At 41.9% G+C, this 24375-nt stretch overlaps 1 protein-coding gene across 1 annotated transcript in view; it reads right to left on the bottom strand.

Moving 5' to 3' along the window:
- Positions 1-24375, bottom strand: part of PCNX4 (pecanex 4) — a 1626974-nt gene that overhangs the window by 398317 nt on the left and 1204282 nt on the right. The window contains exon 8 of the mRNA XM_044074466.1: positions 5540-5643. Within this exon, the coding sequence (XP_043930401.1) occupies positions 5540-5643 (104 nt within the window). The remainder of the gene's footprint in view (positions 1-5539; positions 5644-24375) is intronic.

Raw genomic sequence — 24375 nt, 5'->3', positions numbered from 1 at the left:
CCATATCCACCAAGCTGGTAATGGGCACAGTAGGAAAGTTCATATTCTTGGCAACAGATCCTTTTTTTATTGATTAGACTGTTGGAATGAGAATATCAATCACTGTCAGGAGTATCCAGTTTGCAACTATGTGGACAGTACTTATCACTGCAAACTAGATGTCCTGTGTGCAACTAGATAGTGGAGAAAATTCAACTGTGCTTTTAGAGGAAAAAGTCACTCAAGGTGTCTGAGTCTGAAGAGAGCACTGGCAAACACTTGAGCGGAAACTAATACGTAGAGCCTGACAATTTAAGGATGAAGTACTTGGGCAGATATTCTGAAGTTAGAATGAAATCACGCAGTATTTACCGAAAAACAAGAATTAGCTTGTCAAGAATGATCTTGAAAAGAGGGGAGTCGCATATATATATATATATATATATATATATATATATATATATATATATATATATATATACACACACACACACACTCATATATATATATATATATATATATATATATATATATAGACAGATATGGGTCTACTTCACTTGATTGAAAGCTCACTAGAATGAAACTCATTTGAAGGAGCACAATTGACTGAATGTTCACTTGACTGAAAGCTCACTTCACCGAAACCCATTTTATTGAAAGGTATAGGCCCTTTTCCCCATTGTAGTGTGATCCTGGAGTTAGTATATATAGTAAGGGGGGTGTGGGGGGCATAGCCCCTCACATAGTTTGCATATATACTGTGTTCTAAAAAGAGTTATTCATTATAGTTGTAAGTATCCATGTATATGGTTTAAAATGTATAAAATAGGTAGGGGGCTTCGCCCGCCACACCTCCCCTTAGTATACATACTAACTCCAGGATCGAAATACAATGGGGAAAAGGGCATACATCTTTCAACAAAATGAGTTTCAGTTAAGTGAGATTTCAGTAAAGTGAACTTTCAGTGAAGTATGCTCTGTGAAATGAGTTTCAGTCTAGTGAGCTTTCAATCAAGTGAAGTAGACCCATATATATATATATATATATATATATAATTTGGACAGCTATAACAAGCTGAAAAAGAACATTGTCAACAGATAACAGTATTTACAAGTTGCAGTCCATAAAGTTCATAGAGATGACATTAAACATGCATACATTAACTGTCTACTATTTAGCATACACTACATTCTCTATTAGTTTAACAAAAAGTTTATGGGGTGTATTTAACATGAATACAATTCTTGGAAATATTTACACATGAATTTTCACAACAGTAGGACATTAAACATAGAAACAATATTAAACATTAAATATTATTATTAATATTACAATAGATATAACAGTAGAAAGTAAACATTATTTAACAATGCAAGTGATGCAAGACCTCAAGAGAGTCATGTTAATGAAGAGAAAATAAGGGACAGTAGACTCAGTAGTGGAAGAATGGTGAGATAGGTAGTAAGATATTTCTGGAGGATGAGACTGTCCAGAAAAAGAAAACAGAAAGTAGGATATCAAGAAGAGATGATCATATGAGATTATGAGAAGAGAAGATTAAATAGAATGTATAGTGGATGATAAAAGGTACAACAGAGAGTATAGACAGTGAAGGCTTAAGCAGGTGTACACAGCAGGAGAAGACTGAATCCATCAGATATTGTTTCAGTTGTAGTTTAAAGGTTTTGTATTATCAATTAGTTTAGTGTTAAGTGTCATGAAAATCCAGATTTTGGGTATGTAGGAGGATTAAAGAGAGTTAGTTACCTGCTAGAGTGTTAGAATTGGTTACTTGCAGCAGATGTTTGTTTGCTGAGTGAAGGGTTCTATTTAGTGTATAGGGAAGGAGACTATGGTCCAATCTTGAGCATTTTTTAGGTTTGTGAATAAAGTGGTGGGTGGGACAAGTTGTAAGTGGGCAAGGTAGTGAGGGAGTTCTTTCCAAATGAGTTACTTTAGTGCCAAACTGTGGTGGGATTTGTACGGCAGATTAGCTGCAAACCTTGCTACCTTGTTACAGAGTCACTCAAGGAGACTGGACTGACTAGTCTTTAATTTGACAAAAATTGGGGCACTATAGAGAAGGGTTTGGGAGTAAACTGGATGTTGCAATGTGTTTTTGGCTTCATCAGTTAGGTAAGGTTTATCTTGTACACACTGCCTCGATTTTGTTTTTTTAACAGCTAGTTTTAAATGATCGGATTTCATATTTTTTTATTCATATACCTAACATACCCACTACACTAATGAAACTATAACTAGTTCTTAGCTTTAGCTACATGTAAATAATTTGCTAAATTCTTCTTTTGGCTGCTCCCGTTAGGGGTCGCCACAGCGGATCAACCGTTTCCATTTCTTCCTGTCCTCTGCATCTTGTTCTGTCACACCAACCACCTGCATGTCTTCTCTCACCACATCCATAAACCTTATCTTAGGCCCTCCTCTCTTCCTGTTACCTGGCAGCTTCAGCCTTAGCATCTTTTTCCCAATATACTCTGCATCCCTCCTCAGCACATGTCCAAACCAACGTAATCTTGCCTCTCTGGCTTTGTCTCCAAACCTTCCAACCTGGGCTGACCCTCTAATATACTTATTCCTAATCCTGTCCATCCTCGTCACACCCAGTGCAAATCTTAACATCTTCAACTCTGCCATGTCAAGCTCTGACTCCTGCAGTTTTGTCAATGCCACTGTCTCCAACCCATATAACATAGCTGGTCTCACTACCCTCTTTTAGACCTTCCCTTTCACTTTTACTGTTACTCGTCTGTCACAAATCACTCCTGACACTCTTCCCCATCCACTCCATCCTGCCTGTACTCTCTTCTTCACCTCTCTTCCACACTCACCACTACTCTGAACTGTTGATCTCAAGTATTTAAACTCATCCACCTTCGCCACCTCTACTCCCTGCATCTTCACCATTCTTCTATCCTCCCTCCCATTCACACACATATATTTTGTCTTAGTCCTGCTGACCTTCATTCCTCTTCTCTCTAGAGCATATCTCCACCTCTCCAGGGTCTCCTCCACCTGTTCCCTACTCTCACTACAGATCACAATGTCATCTGCAAACATCATAGTCCACGGGGACTCCTGTCTGATCTCGTCTGTCAACCTGTCCATCACCATTGCAAATAAGAAAGGGCTCAGAGCTGATCCTTGATGTAATCCCATCTCCACCTTAAACGCATCCGTCACTCCCACCGCAGACCTCACTGCTGTCACACTACCCTCGTACATATTCTGTACCACCCTTACATACTTCTCTGACACTCCCGACTTCCTCATACAATACCACAATTCCTCTCTAGGCACCCTGTCATATGCTTTCTCTAAGTCCACAAAGACACAATGCAACTCCTTCTGACCTTCTCTGTACTTCTCCATCAACACTCTCAGAGCAAACACAGCATCTGTAGTGCTCTTTCCTGGCATGAAACCATACTGCTGATCACTAATCATCACCTCCCTTTGCTAACTATACCTCACTTAAACTTCACATAGTTTACCTATTCCTTCCAAACTTCCTAGCCTACATATAAATTATCAGATATATTCAAAACTAAGTACACAAACATTAAATGGCTAACAATCAATCCTGAAAGATAAAAAGCCAAAACATCAAAACAACAATGTTTTTTGCAAGGGCGGCAAGCCCCCTTGCACCCCCATGTGGGGGCCTGCGTCTCCCACCTCACCTCTGCTAATTATAAAAACCAACGCAGAGATTACTCTACAGTGAGGAAAGGGCAAATTACCTGATCCCCACTGTGCACAGTCTTGCAAGGACTTAACACCGGCAGAAGCAATCAAATAACTTTCTATCACTTCTGCCAGGGTTAAACACGTTCAACATTACAAACATTCGATTATATGGAGTGCTCACAAATTGCTGTAGCTTTAAAACAGGCAAGAATTACTATAATTTTAGCAATCAAATCTGCCAAGTAGCAATCATTCCTAAACTAGACCACTTCTGAACAACTGATAACATTTGTTGCATTTCATACTTTATTAATATTCCCATGGTCAACAAAAATATTACCTGTACACCAACTCTCTCCATCTGCAAATTTTATTTCCACATATTCCCCCAGAACATGTTCAACAACTGTTTGTTAATATTTATTAACTCCATTTTAAATACATTTTCATGCTATAAAGTACTTCTGCTTTTTTTAATTTACTGTATTAGTCTGGTAAAAAATACCTTAGTACTCTGCTTCAGAGTTTAAAATTATTAGTTACCTGATTGTGTACAACACTGTCTGCTATACACTTTGGTGGAAACACTATGAGAATTTACTTCATTTTTATAGTGTTGCTTTTTCCTGTCATAATACTATTAGTTAAACTTTTGTTAGAACACTTCTATCCAGGTTTCCATTACAAATGGATTTATAGACCAAATGGACACAGATGATAAAGAAATGGAATACGGACATATACATTCTGTTTCATTTATTCATGTTTGTGAAACAAAATAAGTAAAGCAAAATGTCTACATTCTTATCTGTTTCTGTTGCTTACTGCCATTATGCTTTGCAGTCTGGCTTCTCTTTGTTCACTTTCCTCTTGCTTGTGCATGCTTTTCTTTTCATTCTGCTTCTGTCACAAGCTTATGATTCTATTCCCATCCGTTTTCCTTTCTTTTAACTTATTTTTCACTAGGAGGCTCCATATTATTATAATACTTCAACTATTCATGATGTTCTTTTTTTCTCCCTCAGAAAATGTGTGTATGTGTATATAGTATTACATAGTATGAGTATATATAAATGCACACATGTGTGTGTGTGTATATATATATATATATATATATATATATATATATATATATATATATATAGGTCTACTTTTTATCATCAAAATTACACCCCCCCCCCGAATTTCAGATACCTGACTCCATGTACCCGAAACCTTACTTTAGCGAAACTACACTTCTCCGGATGACACATCAGCGAAAAACCCAATAATGGAACATATAACAAAAAACAACACAAGCATTCTCCAATATTTTTGCAGAGGGGCACCCCCACAGCCCCTGCACATTATACATACCAACTCCGAGACTGAACTGTGACAACACAGGTGGATTCCCCGATCCATACTGTAGTGCGCTCTGCATGTGACACCTACAACTGCTGCAAATACAATCTACCATATAAAGAAGATTGCTCACACTACCCTGCCATCCATCAGGCTTCACAACAACTATGGTATACGGGAAGCAACATAAAGGCCATACACTTGCACATCTCACAGTACCAGCAGCAAACTAAATAGGTGGATAAAACAGACTTTGTAAAAGTAAAGATTCACGTAAGTGGAATTGCTTATCTGTGATCCGGTGGAGTGTCATTTCAATGAAAAACAGTAGACCCATCTATAACATATACATATATATATATATATATATATATATATATATATATATGTATAGCTGTCTACAGACACACACATAAAAATACACACTTTTATTTTTTGTAAGCAGCACAATTAAAGCACATTTCCACCTCAGATGTCAGACACATGAAAACAAATCTAAATTCTCACCTTAATGTTAAGGGAAATGTATGTGTAACCTCTTTCCAAGACCAAAACCCATATTAATCGGTCTTGAAAGCGACACAGAAAATGAGACCCAGGAGAAGGAATGCCTAAAAAGGTTTAACAAATAAGTGTAAGAATCCAGCATATTTACTATTAGAAGACAACAAGTTGGTTGGTTCTTTACTTGGATTGTTAACAGCATTAAATGAAACCATGTAGATTTTTTTTTCAGAATAACAACTTTTAATGTTACAGATTTCTAAGCAAAAAGTAAATTTTTAGCACATTCTGTGTAATAATGAAAGTATAGTTGTTTAAGAACTTACCATAACAGCATGTGTCCATATATCTCACTGCTGCAGCAATGCTGACAAGATTTATGTATTCTGCTAAGGATACCGTACACGTCCTGCCATTTTGCCAATGGTTGGACACTCCTTCCTTAAGAACCATATGTCTGACATTAGGCACAGGCACAAGGGCTACATGCTGGCATTTAAGGGACGTAACAGCGTAAAAATCCTCAGAGATTTCTTGACCCAAATATATGCTGAGGCTTATCATAAATAGGACAGTCTTGGGGGGAAAAGGCAAACACAGGTTCCATCTCAGCCTAACTGAAATATGAAACAGAGCTAGGGGTGGAAGGAGGGTACATATACTGCAACAGTGATCCATTGAAACATCTACTGTTATGCTAAGTTCTTACACAACTGTATTAGACTCTTCTTTAGGTCACTGTTGCAATAATGCCGACAGACTAAATGGCTCCCCAAAGCTTTAGAGTCTGGGAGGAGGTAACAGAGCTCCTGAAGTATGGTTCTGGTAAATACTGATTTTGCTCTAGAAAAGGCATCAGTTGTATAATACTTGGTGATTGTGAATGGAAGACCAAGTAGCTGCCTCTACGGCAGATTTGCAGTCAAGCCCCTGTGGGGGGGACCCTTGTACAATGAGTTTTTATCTGCCTTGGAGGGATTTCCCAAAAAGAGCAAAAGGAAATGGCAAGGGAAATACATCTGAAAATGGTCTACTTAGACATACTGGAAGACCTTGTTTTTTACTCTCAAATGAAACAAACAATTGATTAGATGTTCTTATTTCTTTAGTCTTGCCCAAGTAAAATCTTAGTTGTCTGTGTACATCTAGCAAATGAAGAATCTTTTCACCCTTACTTTGATGATGATTAGGAAAAAAAACAGGAAGGAGAATAGAGCTGTTCCAGAGACATTTCAGTAACCACCTTAAATTAAACATAAGGGATGGGTGAGTTCTTAAGACACCATTGTCCTCGTGGAATACCAGAAAAGATGGAAAAGGCAAGAGGGCTTGCAACTCAGAAACTCTCTTAGCAGAGGTTATGGCTACCAAAAGAACTTTCAATATACAATATTTTAAGGATACAGAAGAAGCAGGTTCAAAAATGGTAAAGTTAATTTCCTGAGAACATAATTCAGGTATGAGGGAGGAGAAATATATTTTCTCGGGGGCCTGATGTGCAGGAAGCCTTCAAAGAACTGCTTGGCCTCAGTGTGAAGAAAGACATGGATCTATAGGGAGAAAAACTGAACTGGCTGACAGATGCACCTTGATAGAGGCACTGTTGAGTCACACACCTAAATATTTGAGGACAGAAGGCACCCCCTTGCTTAATACAAATCCAGTCCTCCTTTCTGACATCAAAAAGAAAATATCTTCCATTTTGAAATGTATGATTTTCTAGTTTCAGGTTTTCCTGCTTCCTTTAGTACATGTAGCATGTCCTCTGAGTAAAGGTGTGCAAAAGGTATGCAATAGTTGTGTAAGAACTTACCATTACCTTAGATGTCCTTCTCTTCCATGCTGCAGTAATCATAACAGTAGGGAGGTGGCTGCTTGCAGCACTGGACATCTGGCCAGTATAAAAAGTGTCAGGATGAGGGTTATGGTCGACGTTGCATGTCAGAGCCATAAACTGACATTGGCTATAAAAGTGATGTCTGCACATACCCAAGCTAGAACTGACTGCCACATATAGTAGTACCCCTGATAAACAAAAGGGAAGGAAGCTTTCCAGACGCACATATACTACCAGACAAGGAGGTAAATGTATTGCAGCAGTATGTAGCAGTTGCAGTTGAGCCCTGCTTGGATGTAAGGAAGCAAGGGGAACCCCACACAAGATAGAATAAACAAATGAAAGAGGGCTTAGGAGGGAGGACTGAATACTGCAACATGGAAGAGAAGGACATCTAAAGTTATGGTAAGTTCTTACACAACTATTCTATGTCCTTCTATTCTCATGTTGCAGTATTCATAACAGTAGGGAGAGTACCAAAGCTTTAGGTAGGAGCCTGGAGTCCCAGTAAAATAGACCTAGCAAACCCAGCCCTGGCTCTAGAAATCAAATCTAGTTTGTAATGCTTGGTAAAAGTATGTACAGAAGGCCAAGTGGTCACCTCCAAACTGGAAGCGTAGTCAAAACCTCTAAAAAGGCTGTAGAAGAACCAGCTGCCCTAGTGGAGTGAGCTCTCACATTGGAGTTTAATTCTTTTCCATGAAAGGAATAGCAAAAGAAGATTGCTATAGAAATCCAAGAGGCAATGTCTGTTTTGACACTGCTTTCCCCAAGGCCCTGGGGTGAAAAGAAACAAAAAGTTGATCAGACTTTCTAATGGTTTTGGTCTTGTCCAGGTAATACCTTAGCTGTCTATGAACATCCAAAGAATGTAAAGTTCGTTCTGAGGAGTTCTGAGGTTAAGGGACGAAAACAGGTAGATTAATGGTCTGATTCAAGGAAAGTCCATTAACCACCTTAGGCATGAGAGAAAGGTTGGTCCTGAGGGGATCGGAATGACCATAAGGTCAGTTTGAGGTTAAGCACCTGAGGGTGGATGAGAGTTCTCCTGTCTTGTGTCAGTAGGTTGAATCAGTGAGGTAACGTGTGGTGATTGCCCTTGGCGAACATATGTAGTAGGGGAAACCAGTGCTGCCTTGGCCAAAAAGGGGTCACCAGCAGGACTTTTGGTTCATCTTTCTGGATTTTCAGAAGGCCTTTTTGAATCAGTGTGAAGGGAGGGAAAGGCAAAAAGAAATATCACCACCCAAGAAAGAGAGAAGGCGTCCACCTTCCAAGCTTGTGGATGTGTTTCTGGTACAAACAGAGGCATCCGTCTGTTCTGGAAGGAGGCAAACAGATCTGTCTGAGGAACACCCCACTTGTGAGTAAGATTCAAGAACATCTCCCTGTGAATCATCCATTTGAGAAGGTGCTGAGGTTCTGCTTAGGGTGTCTGCCATCACATTCTCTGCTGACGGGTACACTGCTAGCAGGTGAATGTGTAGTCTCACTGCTGGGAACAAAATCTGGACCGCCAAAGTGCAAAGTGGATAGGACCTTGTTCCTCCCTGCTTGTTGATATACCACAAGAACAGTCATATTGTCTGTGACTACCTTCAAGGTGCCTGGTTGGAGAATTTGTTGGAATGTTTGAAGTGCCAAGAAAAGGGTCCTCAATTCTTTGATATTGATGTGCTCCTTTTGTTTGTGGGTGGGCCACTCTCCCTGAACTTTATTCTGGTTGTTGTGGATTTCTAGAACTGCTCCCCAACCCAGATCTGATGCATCTGTGTAGAGTTGTTGAGAGGGTGGGGAAACTGCAAGGGTATTCCCTGACTGAGGCTGATGGAGGAAATCCACCATTCCAGCTCTCATTTCAAGCACTGGAGAAGAGGGAGGGAAGCATCCAGAGGATGGGAGTGTTGGCTCCACAGATTCTTCAACACCCATTGGAACATTCTCATATCCAGCCTAGCAAATGGAAGCATGGGAATCAAGGATGCCATGTGGATCCTCAGAAATTCCCTGGCTGAGATGATTTGGAGGGGAAGAAGAGATTGGAAGTAATGGGTGAGGCCTTCCACCTTCTGGTTGGGGAAGAAGGCTGCCATCTTAGCTGTTCTTATGCTGTATCCTAGGAAGACCAGATCTTGGGTAAGTTTCATATGACATTTTAGTTGGTTCACTGTGAACCCTAGATCTGCCAAGATTTTGCACACCATGTGTAGGTGGTGGTAAAGGGAGTGGCAGTCCTGGTGTATGATTAACAGGCCATCTAGGTAGGGATATATTTGTGTGCTCTGCATTTTGCAGTGGGCAATAACCACAGCTAGACACTTTGTGAACACTCGTGGATCTGTTTAGAACCCAAAGGGCAATGCAGAAAACTGAAAATGTGAGGAACCTACTAAAAAGTAGGAATTTCCTGTAGCTGGAGTGAATGGGGATATGAAGTTAGGCATCTTTCAGATCCAGGGACACCATGAAGGCTTGGTTGGGGATAAGGGGTAAGAGATGGTGCAAGGTGAGCATCTTGAAGGTAAGTACCTTGAGGAACAGATTGAGGGTAGACAGATCCAGAACTGCTCTCCAAGGGCCATCATTTCTTGGGACCAAAAACATCCTGGAGTGTTTGTCTGATCTGGAGGGACTACTTCTACTGTGCCCTGGGCTAGCAGCTGATCCAAAACTGGAGGGAAGAGATAAAGCTGGCTTGAAGGGGGTCAAGGTGTCCCCTGAAAGTGGAAAACTGTCCACCAAGTCATGAAAAAAGAAGTTATGTACTCACCATACGTTCCATGTTTGCTGTCCATCTCGCCTTCATTCTTACTGGTTGGGTTTGAAACCGATCCTCGGTTCCAACTTGGCCGTATACTAAAGCTTGAGGTCTTCCACTGGCTTGTGACTGTATCCCTACCCCATCATGCTCTAGTGAAGCTTCCAAGATCTTGTTTGCTGATAACCGTAAGTACCCAAGGTACTATCAATACATCTCATGAATACAATGAAGAAGGTCAGAGACACAATAGCCAAAGAAAGAACCTCTTTGTCCTCTCTGTTCTCCAGGAGCCATAGGTAGGGGGAAGGAGAGTGAGATGTAAGCATGAAGGCGAGATGGACAACAAACATGGAACATTACGGTGAGTACATAACTTCTTTATGTTAGGTTGTCCTATCTCGCCTTCACTCTTACTGGTTGGGACAGCATCCCTAGCACCATATTTCTTGGCTCACAGGTATATTCTTCAGGACAGTGGACCCAAAGGAGGCCCTGTCCCTGGAGGCCAAATCTACTTTGTAATGAGTGGTAACAGTATGAGGCGTTGCCCAAGTTGCAGCAGCATAAATGCTATCAAGTGGCAGTCTAGCTCGAAAGGCAGAAGAGGTTGTCATGGCTCTTGTAGAATGACCTTTGACTGTAAATGGGAGAATTTTGTTATTAGAATGATATATAAAGGTAATACAATCTGACAGCCAGCTTGAAAGTTTGACCTTAGATATAGGGGCACCTTTCTTTGCTTCTGAAAACAACACAAATAGATTTCCTGAAGTCCTTTGTTCTATGCAAGTAGAAGCGTAATTCTCCATGTACATCCAGATGGTGAAGCTTATATTCTGCCTTGTTGCCATAGTTTGGGGAAAAAATGGTAACTCTATGAACTTATTTAGGTTAGACTCTGAGCATATTTTCGGCAGGAAGGATGTGTTTGTTTAAAGGGATACTCTATCTTTGTGAAAAGGCATATATGGTGGCTTGATTGATAATGCTTGCAGTTCTAAAACTCTTCTAACAGAAGTGATGGCAACCAAAATACTTGTTTTCCACGTTAAAAATTTTAGATCACATGATGACGCAGGTTCAAATGGGGGAAGGATCAAACAGGACAGAACAAAGTTTAGGTCCCATGGTGGTAGGGGTGTTTTTACAGGTGGTTTTAACAAATTAGTACCCTTCAGGAGGGCTTTACATAATTTGTGGGACATCAAGTTAGGTGCGAAATCGCTTATATGGAAATTAGATATTGCTACTAACTGTACACGAATAGTATCTGCAGCTGTGCCTTCATTAAATAGTTTTGCCAAAAATTCAAGAATAGAAATTATAGGAGCAGAAAAGGGGTCAATGCTTTTTGCCAATGCCCAGGAAGAAAACCTTCTCCATTTACTTATATATAATTTTCTCATTGAGGCCTTATGAGAAGAGATCAAGATATGTTTGATCGAATGAGGGAGCTTAGGAAGCCTGGCTATAACTGGAATTGGAGCAGCCAAGCTGTCAATCTGAGGGTTTGAAGACAAGGGTGGAGCGTTCCAGACGTATGAGTCAGAAGGTCTGAAACTGGGTCCAGAACCCATGGCTCCTCCTGAAAATGAGGCCAAAGGAAGGGGAACCAAATCTGATGAGGCCAGTATGGGGCAATGAGAATCAGCTTGCTTCCCAGTGAGCTGGCTTTCTGGAGATCTCTGGGTAAGGAAAGGGAGGGAAGGCATAAAGAAGTCCGGAGGACCAATTGTGTACAAGTGCATCCTCTTGGTGACTCCCCTAGAGGAGGGATCAGGGCAAAATAGCTGCTGCATTTGGCATTCATGGATGTGGCGAAAAGGTCGCAGCAAGGCTGGCCCCATTTTTGGAAGATCATCTCCGCTACCTCTTGTTTTAGGGATCACTCATGAGGCAAGAGAATTGCTATGCTGAGTTTGTCTGCGATCACGTTGGATTTCCACGGCATGTGCGCTGCTATCAGAAAGCACTGGGAAGAGATTACCCACTGCCATACTCTCAGGGCATCTCGAAAAAGGGGGGTAAGACCTGGTCCCTCCTTGCTTGTTTAGGTACCAGACAGTTGACATGTTGTCTGTCTGTATTGCAACTGTACCCAGTGGGAGAGAGTTCTGGAGTACCTGCAATGTCAAAAGCACTGCTCTCATCTCTAGGATATTGATGTGCAAATGGGCCTCGTGATCCTACCAAGTGCCTTGGACTGAACTTCCCAGATAATGCCTTCCCACCCTATCTGGGTGGCATCCGTGGTCAGTGTGGCCACAAGCTGTGGGGAAAGAAAGGGTTGACTTGATGTTACGTGATTGGAGTGAAGCCACCAGCGAAGATCCTTCTTGCAGGACTCTGTTAACAGAATTTGATGAGACATGGGTATTTCCTGCAAAGACCACTGGGTGAATAGTAGCCACTGTAGAATTCTCATGTGCATGCATGCTAGTGGAGCTAAACTTATCACTGCTGCCATGGTTCCCAAGACTTTCAAAACTGTCCTTGCCAGGACTTTTGTTTTGGAGAGAAGGTGGGCGACTTGCTTTCTCAGAACTAACACTCTTTCTGCAGGAAGTTTTGCCATCATGTTTATTGTGTCTAGATCTGCTGCTATAAACATGATACATTGCGATGGCAACAAGGCAGATTTTTCGTACTTTATTGTGATTGCCATGTGAGAGCAGAGAGAGACAGTGGTGTCTCTTGATTCCAGTAGTAGATGCTTGGTGGTGGCAGTTAGGAGACAGTTGTCTAGATACAGAAGCACTTGGAATCCTAGATGTCTCAGGTGAGCCGTGACCACTGCCATGCACATATTGAACACTCTGGGGGCTGTAGTGAGACCAAAGGGCAGAGCTCGAAACTGGTAATGACTGGCTCCCAGCCAGAAGTGCAGATAACTCCTGGATGACCTGTCTATCTTTATGTGGTAGTACGCATCCTGGAGGTCTATAGAGCACATCCAATTGTCTTTTCCCAAAAGGGAAGAATCGACAGCAGTGTTAACATCCAGAACTTGGCCTTTTTTACTGATTCATTTAATCTGCTGAGATCCAAAATTGGTCTTCTCTACCCTGTTCTTTTTGGCACTAAAAAGAACCTTCAGTAAGTTCAGGATCCTATTTGGTCTGTGGGGACTCTTTGGATGACTCTCTTGTCAGGCAACTTTTGAATTCCTATAGTTGCTTGATCCCTTTGACTGGGTGGAACATTTGAGGTTTCCTTTATGTTTAGGACAGGAAGAGAAAATGGTACGGAGTATCCTTTGGATATGATATTTTGTACCCACTTGTCTTTCATTATTTCCAGCCAGGCTTTTAGGTACAAAGATAATCGACCCCTGATTGCCTCCAGAGATGGACAGACGGGCCTCCCTTCAGGAGCACTGAAAGGGCCTAGCATGAAAAGAATCCCTGTCGCCCTGGTGTTGCAGACCCCCCCCGTCTGCCATGTGGGCGGCATCCTCCATTTGTACTTCCCCCTCTGCCCCTAGGGGAAAAGTCACCATATGTGTCCTGAAAAAATTCTCTGGGATTTACGGAACCACACCCCTCCCCTCCGGCCTTTTGGGTAAGGTCTAGAAGGTACGGAAAAATGGACTCCTATGGCAGAGAGAGTCTTTCCTTCTTGTTCACACCTGGTTAGCATCTCCTTAACTTTTGGCCCGAACAAGAATGAGTCATCGAATGGAGCATTAATAAAGGAAGATTTGAAGGGTTCCACAAAGTCACGTAAGCGCATCCAGGAATGTCTCCTTAGGGAAATTCCTGAACCTGCTGCTCTGCTCGCTCCATCTGCTGCATAAGAAAGGAGCCTCATGGAGGAGTTGACCACAGAATTTAAGGTGGAGAGCTGAGACGAAACCTTGTCTGATGCCCCTGCAGCTACTGTACCTTGGAGAGTACCTCCTAGCTCCTTTAGGAGATCTCTTTGTAGTCTTGTAAAATGCGTCAGATAGTTCAGCGATCTGACTGCAAAAGTCACTGAAGCAAACATGCACTTCCCGTATCTGTCCATCATATGAGACTCCTTGTTTGCTGGATGGACAGATGAGGATGTTTCAGAAAGTTCCTTTTTGGTGGTTGCTGCCACCACCATAGCATCTACAGGGACACCCTTGTTCAGGAAGTCTCTATCTGAAGGGGTTGTAATTAACTTATTTGGACTCCTAGGGACAGGCTCCACTGCATCTGGAGACTTCTGCACCTTTTGACTAACTAGTTCCATAAGTTCATCAAAAGATGGAAACACCCAAGTGGATGAAGGTTGAGACCCAAAAGCCTTCAGGTAAACAGACTCCTCATCAGAAGGGTTAATGGGCTGCCACTTCTCTGCTTAAGGATTTATAGGATGTTTGCGAAGAAAACATCCTGAGAGGGCGACCGTGGGGACCCTTCAGGCTCAATAAGGTCTGTGTCTGAGGTGACTGACTCCTCTGGGGAGTCGAGGTGCTTCCTCTTGCAGACTCTCTTACAAGAGACCTCTTCAGAAGCGTATTCTGGAGAGGTTTCGAAAGAGAAGGGTTCACCCGTTGGAGTACCTTGAGGCCTAGGGTCTCCACTGCTCTGTGGATGGTGTGGTACACAGACGGATGCCGGTGTCTTAGGGGGAGGAATGTCAGAACCCCTAAGTGGAGCTGTCGGGGGAGACAGCACCCTCCTCATCAGATCGAAAGCCCCCCTCCCCTGATCTGAAGAAACCTCTGGCTAACGAAATCCCCAGAACCAAGGGGGTTGGCTCCGAAGCCGATGTAGGAGCCAAGCTCATCCGCGCTGAAGCCCCAAGAAGTAGTTCTGATCCGACAAATGTCCGAGCCAACTCTCCTCCCAGGAACCGACTGGAGAGCTTCAGCTCCTAGATTCCTTAGACGGAATAGAGGATGTTGGAGCAGACGTCAGTTCCGATGATACCAGGATGGTTCCACAACAGTCGGTTCCAAGCATTCCGGCTCCGAAGTTCTGGGTCGGCTTGGAAGAGGAATCGATGTTGGTGGGATAGTCTTGGCTGGCTCCGAATCCCTGTGTGTTGGAGCCGAAAGAAGTTTGGTCAGCGCCGGTGTCTTTAGAAGCCTACACACCACCCTATCCACATCATCGTCTGAAAGACTCCTGGAGGACTTAGAGGAAAGGGTATGGGATCTGACTGACTGCAAAATAGGTGACCTCAGAACAGGACTAACCAACTCCAATTCTGGGGTCCGGCTCCTGAGTTCAAATTTCATAGGCACAGAAACAGCTGGCGCCAATGAAGTAGACTTAGTCGATTCTAAAATAGTCAGAGCCGGAGATACAGTTTTGCTCAATTGTTTTAACAGGCTCTGATTTCCCCGAAGAGGGAGAAGATCTTTTTGTGGACTTGTCTGATTTGGTTGAAGGTGATTTTGTTGCTCCTGAAGTGCCCGGACCTTCTTCAATAGCTTCCTGGAAGGGGGACTTCAATAAGCCTCAAACAATTAACTTACTTTTTCACTCTAGAGCTGAATGAGTGACATATCGAGCATGATTCCTGCAGATGTACTGTTCCCAAGCAATAAACACAAACAGTAAGGGAGTCCATTACTGACATCTTCTGGCTGCACTTACTACACTTTTTAAAACCCGAAGGCTTTGTTTCTTTATGCTCTTTGGACATGTTCAAATCACAGTCTACACACACACACACTTGAGCAAAAGCAATAACTACAACAACTATAAAATCCTACAGTATAATATTTAAAATATCAAACAGACTTTTTTTTTTAAACTTCATACAAGAGGGAAAGAAAGGACGTTGGATTGCCCTCTAACTAAAACGGTCAGCGCAGCCCTCTAACTTAAACAGGCTGATGCCCCTTTTACTCAAGCAGTACGAAAAACAATCAACAATGAACACTCAAAAGATGTCATCTAACTAAAAATGGGCAGCAGCAGGCCTCTAACTTAAACGGGCTGACACCTTTCTACTTACTCTAACAACAGTAAACTGTAGAAAAATTAGCCGGGATAAGGAAATAAAACAAGGCCTAACAAAAAAATTGATGGCCAGAAGCAACAATATAATAACGAATATCCTAACTACAATACCTAACACTAACTAGGTTTGAAGTATAACAAGAACAATTTGTTTGAGACATTAGTAAAATAACGATAATAAGAGAAATAAAGTTTGGTTCACTTAGCCAGAGCCAAGATGGAGCCCTCTGATCTGTTTAGCAGCAAGCGAGATCTGAGGAGCTTCAATAGAGTATGATGGGATAGGGATACAGCCACGAGCCAGTGGAACACCTCGAACTTTAGTATACGTCCGAGTCGGAACCGAGTATCGGTTCTGAACCCAACCAATAAGAATGAAGGTGAGATAGTACAACATAACATTAATCCTTTTAGATGATGGAGAGGACCCAAGCCTCTGAGGTGATTCTCCACCAGGAGGGTAGGGAAAGGGTGAGATGGAGGGACAAGGGGGTGGATTTGGATAGAGGGGTTGAGTCACAGTGGAGGAGCTCTGTCAGGGACAGGCTGCCTCCAAAAGGGAGTACGGGTTGAGGTGGAGGAGGGTCTAGGAGTGGTTTGCTTCCTAGTGTGCCTCCGTCCTTTGGATTGTGGAGCAGAAGAATGAGAAGACTACCTCCTTACAAAACTGGTCCTATGTGGGTAGTTTCTGTAGTACCTTGGAATGGGCAAGACTAGCAAATGTTTTAAATTTTGCAACTCCTTGCCCTTCTCTTGGAGACATTTTAGGAGCTCTGCAGAAGCAGTGTCAAAAAGAGCCTTATTATCAAGGGGAGTGTACAGTAATTTGGCTTGTACATCCATGGGTAGGGACTGGAGTCTCACCCAGGAGTACCTTCTGAGGATCGAACCTGATGTTGCAGATTTGGATGATGCCTCTACAGCATCATAACTGCACTCGATGGAGTGCCTGGTCACCTGAGAAGCAGTAGATAACAGGGCAGAGAGCTGAGACTTTGCAGAAAAATCTGGCATTAATGCAGAGGCATTGGACAGGGTATCTAGCACAAACTTAGCAATGTGGGTCTGATAGCTAACAGGTCTAATGGCTAGTGTGGATGAAGTATATATATTTTCTTCCCCTGTCTATACATGAATTTGCTATCCTTATCTGTGGGAAATAGAGAAGATGAAGGCAGCTGTCTGGAAGATTTGTCTGCTGACATAGCAATGACTGCTGGGTCTGCAGGGAGGGTTCTTGAACAAGAATTGTGCATCCTGGGAGACCTTGTAAAACCTATCGGGATGCTTGGGGCTGAGAATCTGGGGTCTGAGATGCAGCCGGAAAGGCATCATTAAAGGCTGGAAGCAGAGGAGGGACTGCAGATGGAGATAGCTGGTCCATCTGTAAGAGTTCAAAATATGTCTTTTTAGTCTCAGAAATGTCAGAGACATGCCATTTAAAATGTTCTTTCATATGTGTAATGCTGTCCCCAAAGGAGAATTCCTCCCCAGCAAATTAAGGACTAATGGTATTCTCCTCCTCAGGAGTAGCAAAGTCCTTGGGAAACTCGATTTGGGAACAGTAAGTGAGGGATCAGAAGAAGAGAGTTCTTCCTCTGACTCTTCCAAGGCCTGCACAGGTGGTAGGGAAAGCTGGGGCACCTAGAACTGCAGGGCCTGGAAGGCTTTGAATAAATTCTGGGAAAAGGCTTCCCATCCAGGTGCTGGTTCTGTAACCCTGTGCTTTTCTTTTTGTTTCCTCTTGAGAGGATTAGAAGTAGTAGTGTGTTTTGTAGCCGATGCCGGGGTGGATGGTAAAGCGGTAGTAGGCCCCTCTGATGCCACGAGCTGTGGTTCCCTTTCTCCATCAAGGCCTGATGGCTGATCACCCTCAGCGTCTGTACTCTGTGTTTCTGCTGAACCGGCTTCCACCATGGTTCCTGGTTCCAGCTGTAAAACTGACATCCAAGGAGACCCTGGGCTAACATCTGCCTCGAGAGTCTCACTGGACCCCTGAGGTGCAGCATGGGTGTCGGGTATAACTTTTTGGGGGTTCTTCCGAGGCGGCTCCTCGAAGGGATCTACCCCACCCCTCCATACCTAATGCCAAATATCAGAGCCTTTGGTTTTCTAAGTATAACTTTAAAGTGGCCAGGCAGCTATGCAAAGTTTTAGGTACAAAGGACTGGCAGATGTCTCAAAACATATAGTGGTGGTCTTCCCCTAAACAAAACAAACACTGATCATGTGTGTCCTTATGTGGAATTTGTCATCCACAAGGACACTTTCCCTTCCTAGCTGACATGTATGTCTGGAAAGCAAAAAGGAATACAATCAAAAAACCCAAAAGGGTACTTATCTGTAGCAGGCAGCTGAAGTCAGACGAGCAAACAGATCTGAAGTCGGTTTATGGCTCTGACATCCAACGTCGCATGTACCCCCATATCCTAAGACTTTGGTATACTGGCCAAATATCTGGTGCTGCAGACAGCCACCTCCCTAATGTTATGAATACTACAACATAAGAATAGGAGGACATTACAAGTTTATCAACATCCTGTCAAAGTTGAGTGTTTTCAGATTTTGATGAATTAGAGAGCACTTCTGCTGTGAGGGCACGTCTATTCAGTGGGGTAATATATGATGACTGTCCTTGACTAGGCAGAAGAGAGGAGAGGCAATGTTGTCTAATCCAAAGGGGGGGGGGTCACACAAAGAATTTTGGGACTGTCCTTCTGAATCTTCAATAGGACTCTTTGAAAAAGAGGAAAGGGAGGGAAGGCATACTGAAATGTTTCTTTCTACGGGAAGGAAGAATCAATTTTCCAGGCTTACTTGCAAGAAATTATGGAGCAAAACATTCAGAGTTGATTGCTCAGTGTGGAGGCAAAAAGAGTTATCTTGGGGGTACCCCACTGGTGGACAATCTGGAGGAAGACCTCTCTACTCAATAATCATTTCTGAGGGGTTGCCCTGGATCTGCTCAAGTGTTCTGGTGGAATACAAACTGCATGGAAAAAAAGAATGTGATGAACTGCAATTTTCCAAGCTATCACTGCCAATCTGCGGGGGTGGTATGACTTTGTGCCCCTCTACTTGTTGATATACCACAGAACAGTGGTGTTTGTTAAAACTTGGAGAGTTCATGGGGACCAATGGTGATAAGAGACTGGACAGCAAGAATCAATGTATTAATTTCTTTTACTATGAAATGTACTGTGAAAACCCTTTAAATAAGCTCTCCCTGCCATGTCTGGCATGTCTGTGGAGGTGAGCAAGAAAAATAACTGAATTTATTCTAATCTTAGTGATCCAACAAAAATGTTCTTTATTCACAAAAGGCAAGAGTGGAATTGGGAAATACAGATGATGACAGGGTTGTACCCATACAGATTTTAGGTGCCACTGAAATTTCCTCATTTGCAGGCTAGCAAATTAAATCATTAGTACTGTGGATATTGCATATGCCAGGGCTCTCAAAATCTCTCTTGCAGAAGTCAGAGAAAGGTTGGTCACTGATAGAAAGTAAATTGTCAAGAACTGAATCTTGTCTGAAGGAAAAAAGGCCATTGTGAGGGATGCTTTGAGATGGTAACCTGAAAACATTAGTGAGAGAGAGGAATGAAGACTGGACTTGAAGTTCAGAGTGAACACTAGGTAATGGAAGAGGTTGGTTTAATACTTCAACTATTCATGATATTCTGTAAATCCCAAAGTTCTTTCTGTAGATTGGCTTGAATCAGGAAGTCATTTAAGTATATATACATTAGAATCTGCAGAATGCTATGACAGAGGCTAGAAACTTTGTGTATACCCTTGGAGCAGTGGAAAGCCTGACAGACAAAGCAGTAAACTAAAAGTGAAATCCCATGGCACAGAATCTTAAAAAGGTTTCTTGTGATTTGGACGAACAGGAATGTAAAGGTAAGAATCCTTGATGTCCAAGGTAACCAAGAAAAGCTTTGGGAAAAATCAGAGGGAAAAGATTTTTGAGTGGTAACATCTTGAATTTTGGACCCTTCAAAAAGGTCTTCAAGACAGACACATGCAGAATTGCTCACCAGGCACCTTCTTTTCTTGACACATGGAAAAAGCAGGAGTAGAATCCCTTTCTTGGCCATCTGTTGTATCCTGTGCGTAACATAACTTATATAGCTAAGGCTACTGCAGCAGTGATCAAATGAACATTTCAAAATCCAGGAGCTCTGAAGAATGACCCTAGTAAAGCTTGATATGGACCTGGAAAAGGAACCCAGTTTGTTATGCTTTGTGCAAGTATGTACAGAGAACCAAGTTACTGCCACTAGAATACTTCTAGAGTTCAACCATTTCCAGAAAGTCACAGAAGAAGCCAAAGCCCTGGTACAATGAGCTTTACCCTACATGGAAGTACAATAATCATAACAGAAAGAAACAGCATGACAAAACTATCTAGAAACTGTTTGCTTTGACACAAGCTGTCCTTTTTTCTGACCTTCAAAGGAGAAGGCTTTCCTGAGGGATTCTGTTCTGTCCAAGTAGTATCGGAGTTGCTTGAGGACATCCAAAGTGTGCAATATTCTTTCTCTCTTGTTTTTAAGGTTTGGAAAAATACAAGGAGATTAACAGTCTGAATTAAGGTAAACTCTGAAACCACTTTGGGCATAAAAGGATTAATTCTCAAAGAAACCCAGTCCCAATGGAAAATGAGGTAGGGTTGACTATAACAGCTTGTAACTCCGACACTCTTCCTACAGAAGTAAGAGCTATGAGTAGCAGTTTTCCATATTAAAAATCAAATGTGAGCCTGATGGGCCGGTTTAAATGGAAGTGTTAGTTATTCAAGGACAAAATTAAGATCCCAAGGAGAAGCCAACCATTTCCTATGTATACAGATACATAAAACCCCCTTTCAAAAACTGCTTGACTTGAAGACAGGAAGAAAGGAGGGATCTATGGCAGGCAAGCAGAAATGGACGAAAGATGGATTGTGACAGAAAAGTAACAGAGGATAATAACCCACACAATCCAAGAACCAGAGGCAATCAGGCCTTCAAAGGGTAATGGTTCTTACAGTGGCACCAACTAGAAAATCTTTTCCACTTGCACAAACATGATTTTATAGTAGCATTTTTTTCCATATCCTTTAATGCCTGCTGCACATTCTCAGGAAAAAATGGCGCCTAAAATATATTAAAACCCTAACATCCAGGGTTTTAGAGTGCATCAAACAACCTGTCTTATGAAAGAAAATCTAACCTATGAGGAAGATTGTGGTTATTATCATTAGCCAATTTCAAAAGCAGGGAGAACCACCACTTCCTGGGCCAAAAGGGAGTCACCACCAACATCTCTGGAGAGTCCCTCACAATCTTTAGAAGGATCCTGTGCATCAGTAGAAAGGCATACATGAACATTTATGTCCATGTGAATGAAAAAGCATCTGCATTCCAGGTCTATATGCAAGGAATCTTGCAGCAAAATTTTAACTGTCTACTTTGAATGGAGGCAAACAGATCTATTTGAGGTGTTCTCCACAGCTGGATCAATTCCTGGATGACCCTCAGGTGTAGTTTCCATTTGTGGAGATCCGTCCTGCTCAATGTTTCTGCTACAACGGATAATTAATTAATTTATTGTATATTCATTTTCTGAGTTGTAGCCTATAAAAATAGGCAGCTGTGTGTTTAGTAGTTTCTTGTCTGAAGAAGGCTGGGTATTTTCTCGGCCGAAAGCGCTTACATTATTAAATAGTCCGTGCCCTAACTGAACGGTCTGTTTTCACTTTGTTTGGATTTTTATACGTTTCTGCTACAATGTTTTGCTCAGATAATATGTATGAAGCCGGAAGAGTCAAACTGAGCTGAGCTGCTACCTCTCAGGCTACCACACATAGTTTGCAAAGGGAATAAGATGTAGTATCCCCTTGTTTGTTTACATACCACATTACTATGGCATTGTCTGTAAAAACATGCAGAAGCCCATGAGACCAGAGATAATTTAAGGTTTTTAATTGACTACATACTAAAATCTCTTGGACATTTATGTGCTTTTGTCTGTCCTGGGAGTTCCACAGATGATGCACTTTAATCCTTTATACTAACTAATCCCAAGCAAAGTCTAAAATATCTACTGTTACAAACTGTGATTGAGGTTGAAGGGAGAAGGGCAGATCTGGAGTGAGCGATAACTGGTCAGATCTAGAGTGAAAGATAACTGGTCCACCCACCATAGTAACTCCCTTTTGACAAACCCCAGATGCAGAATCTGAAAAGATAAAGGGTGTTGTTGCAAAGTCCTGACTGATGTGAGGTACCACTGAATTCCTCTGATGTGGAGTTTGGTTATGGGAATCATGACAATCACTGAAACCAGGAAACTCAAAATCCTGAGAAATTCCCTGCCAGAAGCCCAAGATTGTCTGGAGATGTTCAAGAAAATTTCTTTGTACTGTTCTGCTTTGTCCAACAGAATAAAATATTTAGAAACAAATCCAGAAGAAATCCCAGGAAAAATAATGAGTGGGAAGGGATGAGAGAGGATTTCTGCAAGTTCAGTTGACCAAGCAAGAGAAGAGTTTTATGACCTACACAGGGGAATCCTGACAACTGTAAAACAATTTCTGCAAATATATGACAGTTGTCCAAATATGGAAAGATGCAAATAAATATCTTGAAGCCTGCAGTAGGCAATCATTAGAACTTTGGTCCAGCCACTGTGCAAGGGGTATTTACAAAGGTAATATAGATTTCAGCCAGACACAGAAAATCATAAAAAAGCCTGAATTACTTAAAAATTCCCTGCAGACTACTCTGTCAGAACTACTGGGTGAGCAAACTGGTGTAATTAGGAGTTATGTACTTAGCACAACTTGGTATCTGTGTTGTCCATTTTTCATTCTTCCTCACTGATGGGTTACGGATCCGATCCTCGGATCCGATGTGGCTGTATTTTCCAGACTTTAGATCCTATTCTCGAGCTCTTCCATCTTCCCATAATGCACTATATTACCTCTAACTCCTCAGATCGAGTTTGCTGCCTATGTCTATAGAATTACAGAGCAAGACAGATAAGGTAAGAATTGCAACTCCAAAGCAGAATTAGTGTAACATCCAATATCCTTCTATAAGATAAGGCCTGGGAGGAAAGATGAGGAAGAATGAATGAAAAATGGACAACACAGATACCAGGTTATGGTAAGTACATAACTCCTAAATCTGATGTTGTCCTTTTCATTCTTCCTCACTGATGGGTTACAGTCCCCAGCTATGTAAAACTTGTGAGGCCCTCAAGGAAGGATATGTCAAGCACTGTTGAAACCAAAGGAAGGTCAGCTTCTGAAGACAATGCCCACATGGTAATACATCACAAGATTATGCTCTGTAGAAATGTGTGACTGTATTCATCAAAAGAAAACTGTGGTAGAAAGACTAATGAAGTAGTCGTAGACAAGGCAATTGTACACCACTTAAGTATGGTCAAGGTAATATATATGACTGCTTAAGCTAAGCAGTTAGAAATGAAAGGAGATCAACAGCTGGTCAGATTTCTTGTACTGTTTGGTCCCATAAACAGAAAAGTAAACATAATTTGAAAGGATGATTAGATTTTCTGTACTTTTTTTGTGGGTAGAAACATAACTGTTTATGAACATCAAGCAGGTGCAACATATATTCACCTTTATTGGACAATTTGGAAAGAAGACTGGTAGTAGAACTGGCTGGCTAACCTTTGGTTCCATGGCTACTTTAGGCCTACAGGTAGGAATGATTCAGTTTAATAGCAGAGAAAAAACCTTTCTCCCTAAGAGAGTTAGCTAAAAAAAGAGAAAGGGATAGTAGCTGAGAGAGGTCCAGTGTTTGAAAAGGAGGTCCATATGGGTATTTTATTTATTTATTTGACTTCTGTTTACTGGGATAGTCCGACTGGTTCAAGAGAACCTAATCTCAGCAGAGGTCTGGGGAAAAACTTCAAAGACATACAAAATATAATACTTCAAGCACAATCATGGCAGTCAATATTTTACAATAAACTTTTCACAAGGCCAGAAAGGAGAGAGAGAGATTAGAAGAGCACCTTATTAAGTCAGGATAAGCAATGATATAGTCAAGGTACTGAACCTGCTGACTAATGTAATGAACAAGGGAAGCGAGCCTGCACTGTCTTACAAACACTGGAGATATGGAAATAATAGACAGTTTGAAGACATCGGGACTGGAAGGCTGGATCTCCTAAGGGTGAGATAAGAGATCCCAACTGGGTTCCAGAATCCATGAAGAATATTTCAGATGAGACCCGAGAGAGGGTGGAACCACACTAGATGAGGCCAAAAAAAGGG

This window comes from Protopterus annectens, chromosome 6.part0 (genome assembly GCF_019279795.1).
Source record: "Protopterus annectens isolate FY-2018-M chromosome 6.part0, PAN1.0, whole genome shotgun sequence".
NCBI classification, from domain to species: domain Eukaryota; kingdom Metazoa; phylum Chordata; order Ceratodontiformes; family Protopteridae; genus Protopterus; species Protopterus annectens.
Note: the sequence above shows the minus strand (reverse complement) of the source record. Positions and strands in the feature narration are given on the sequence as shown.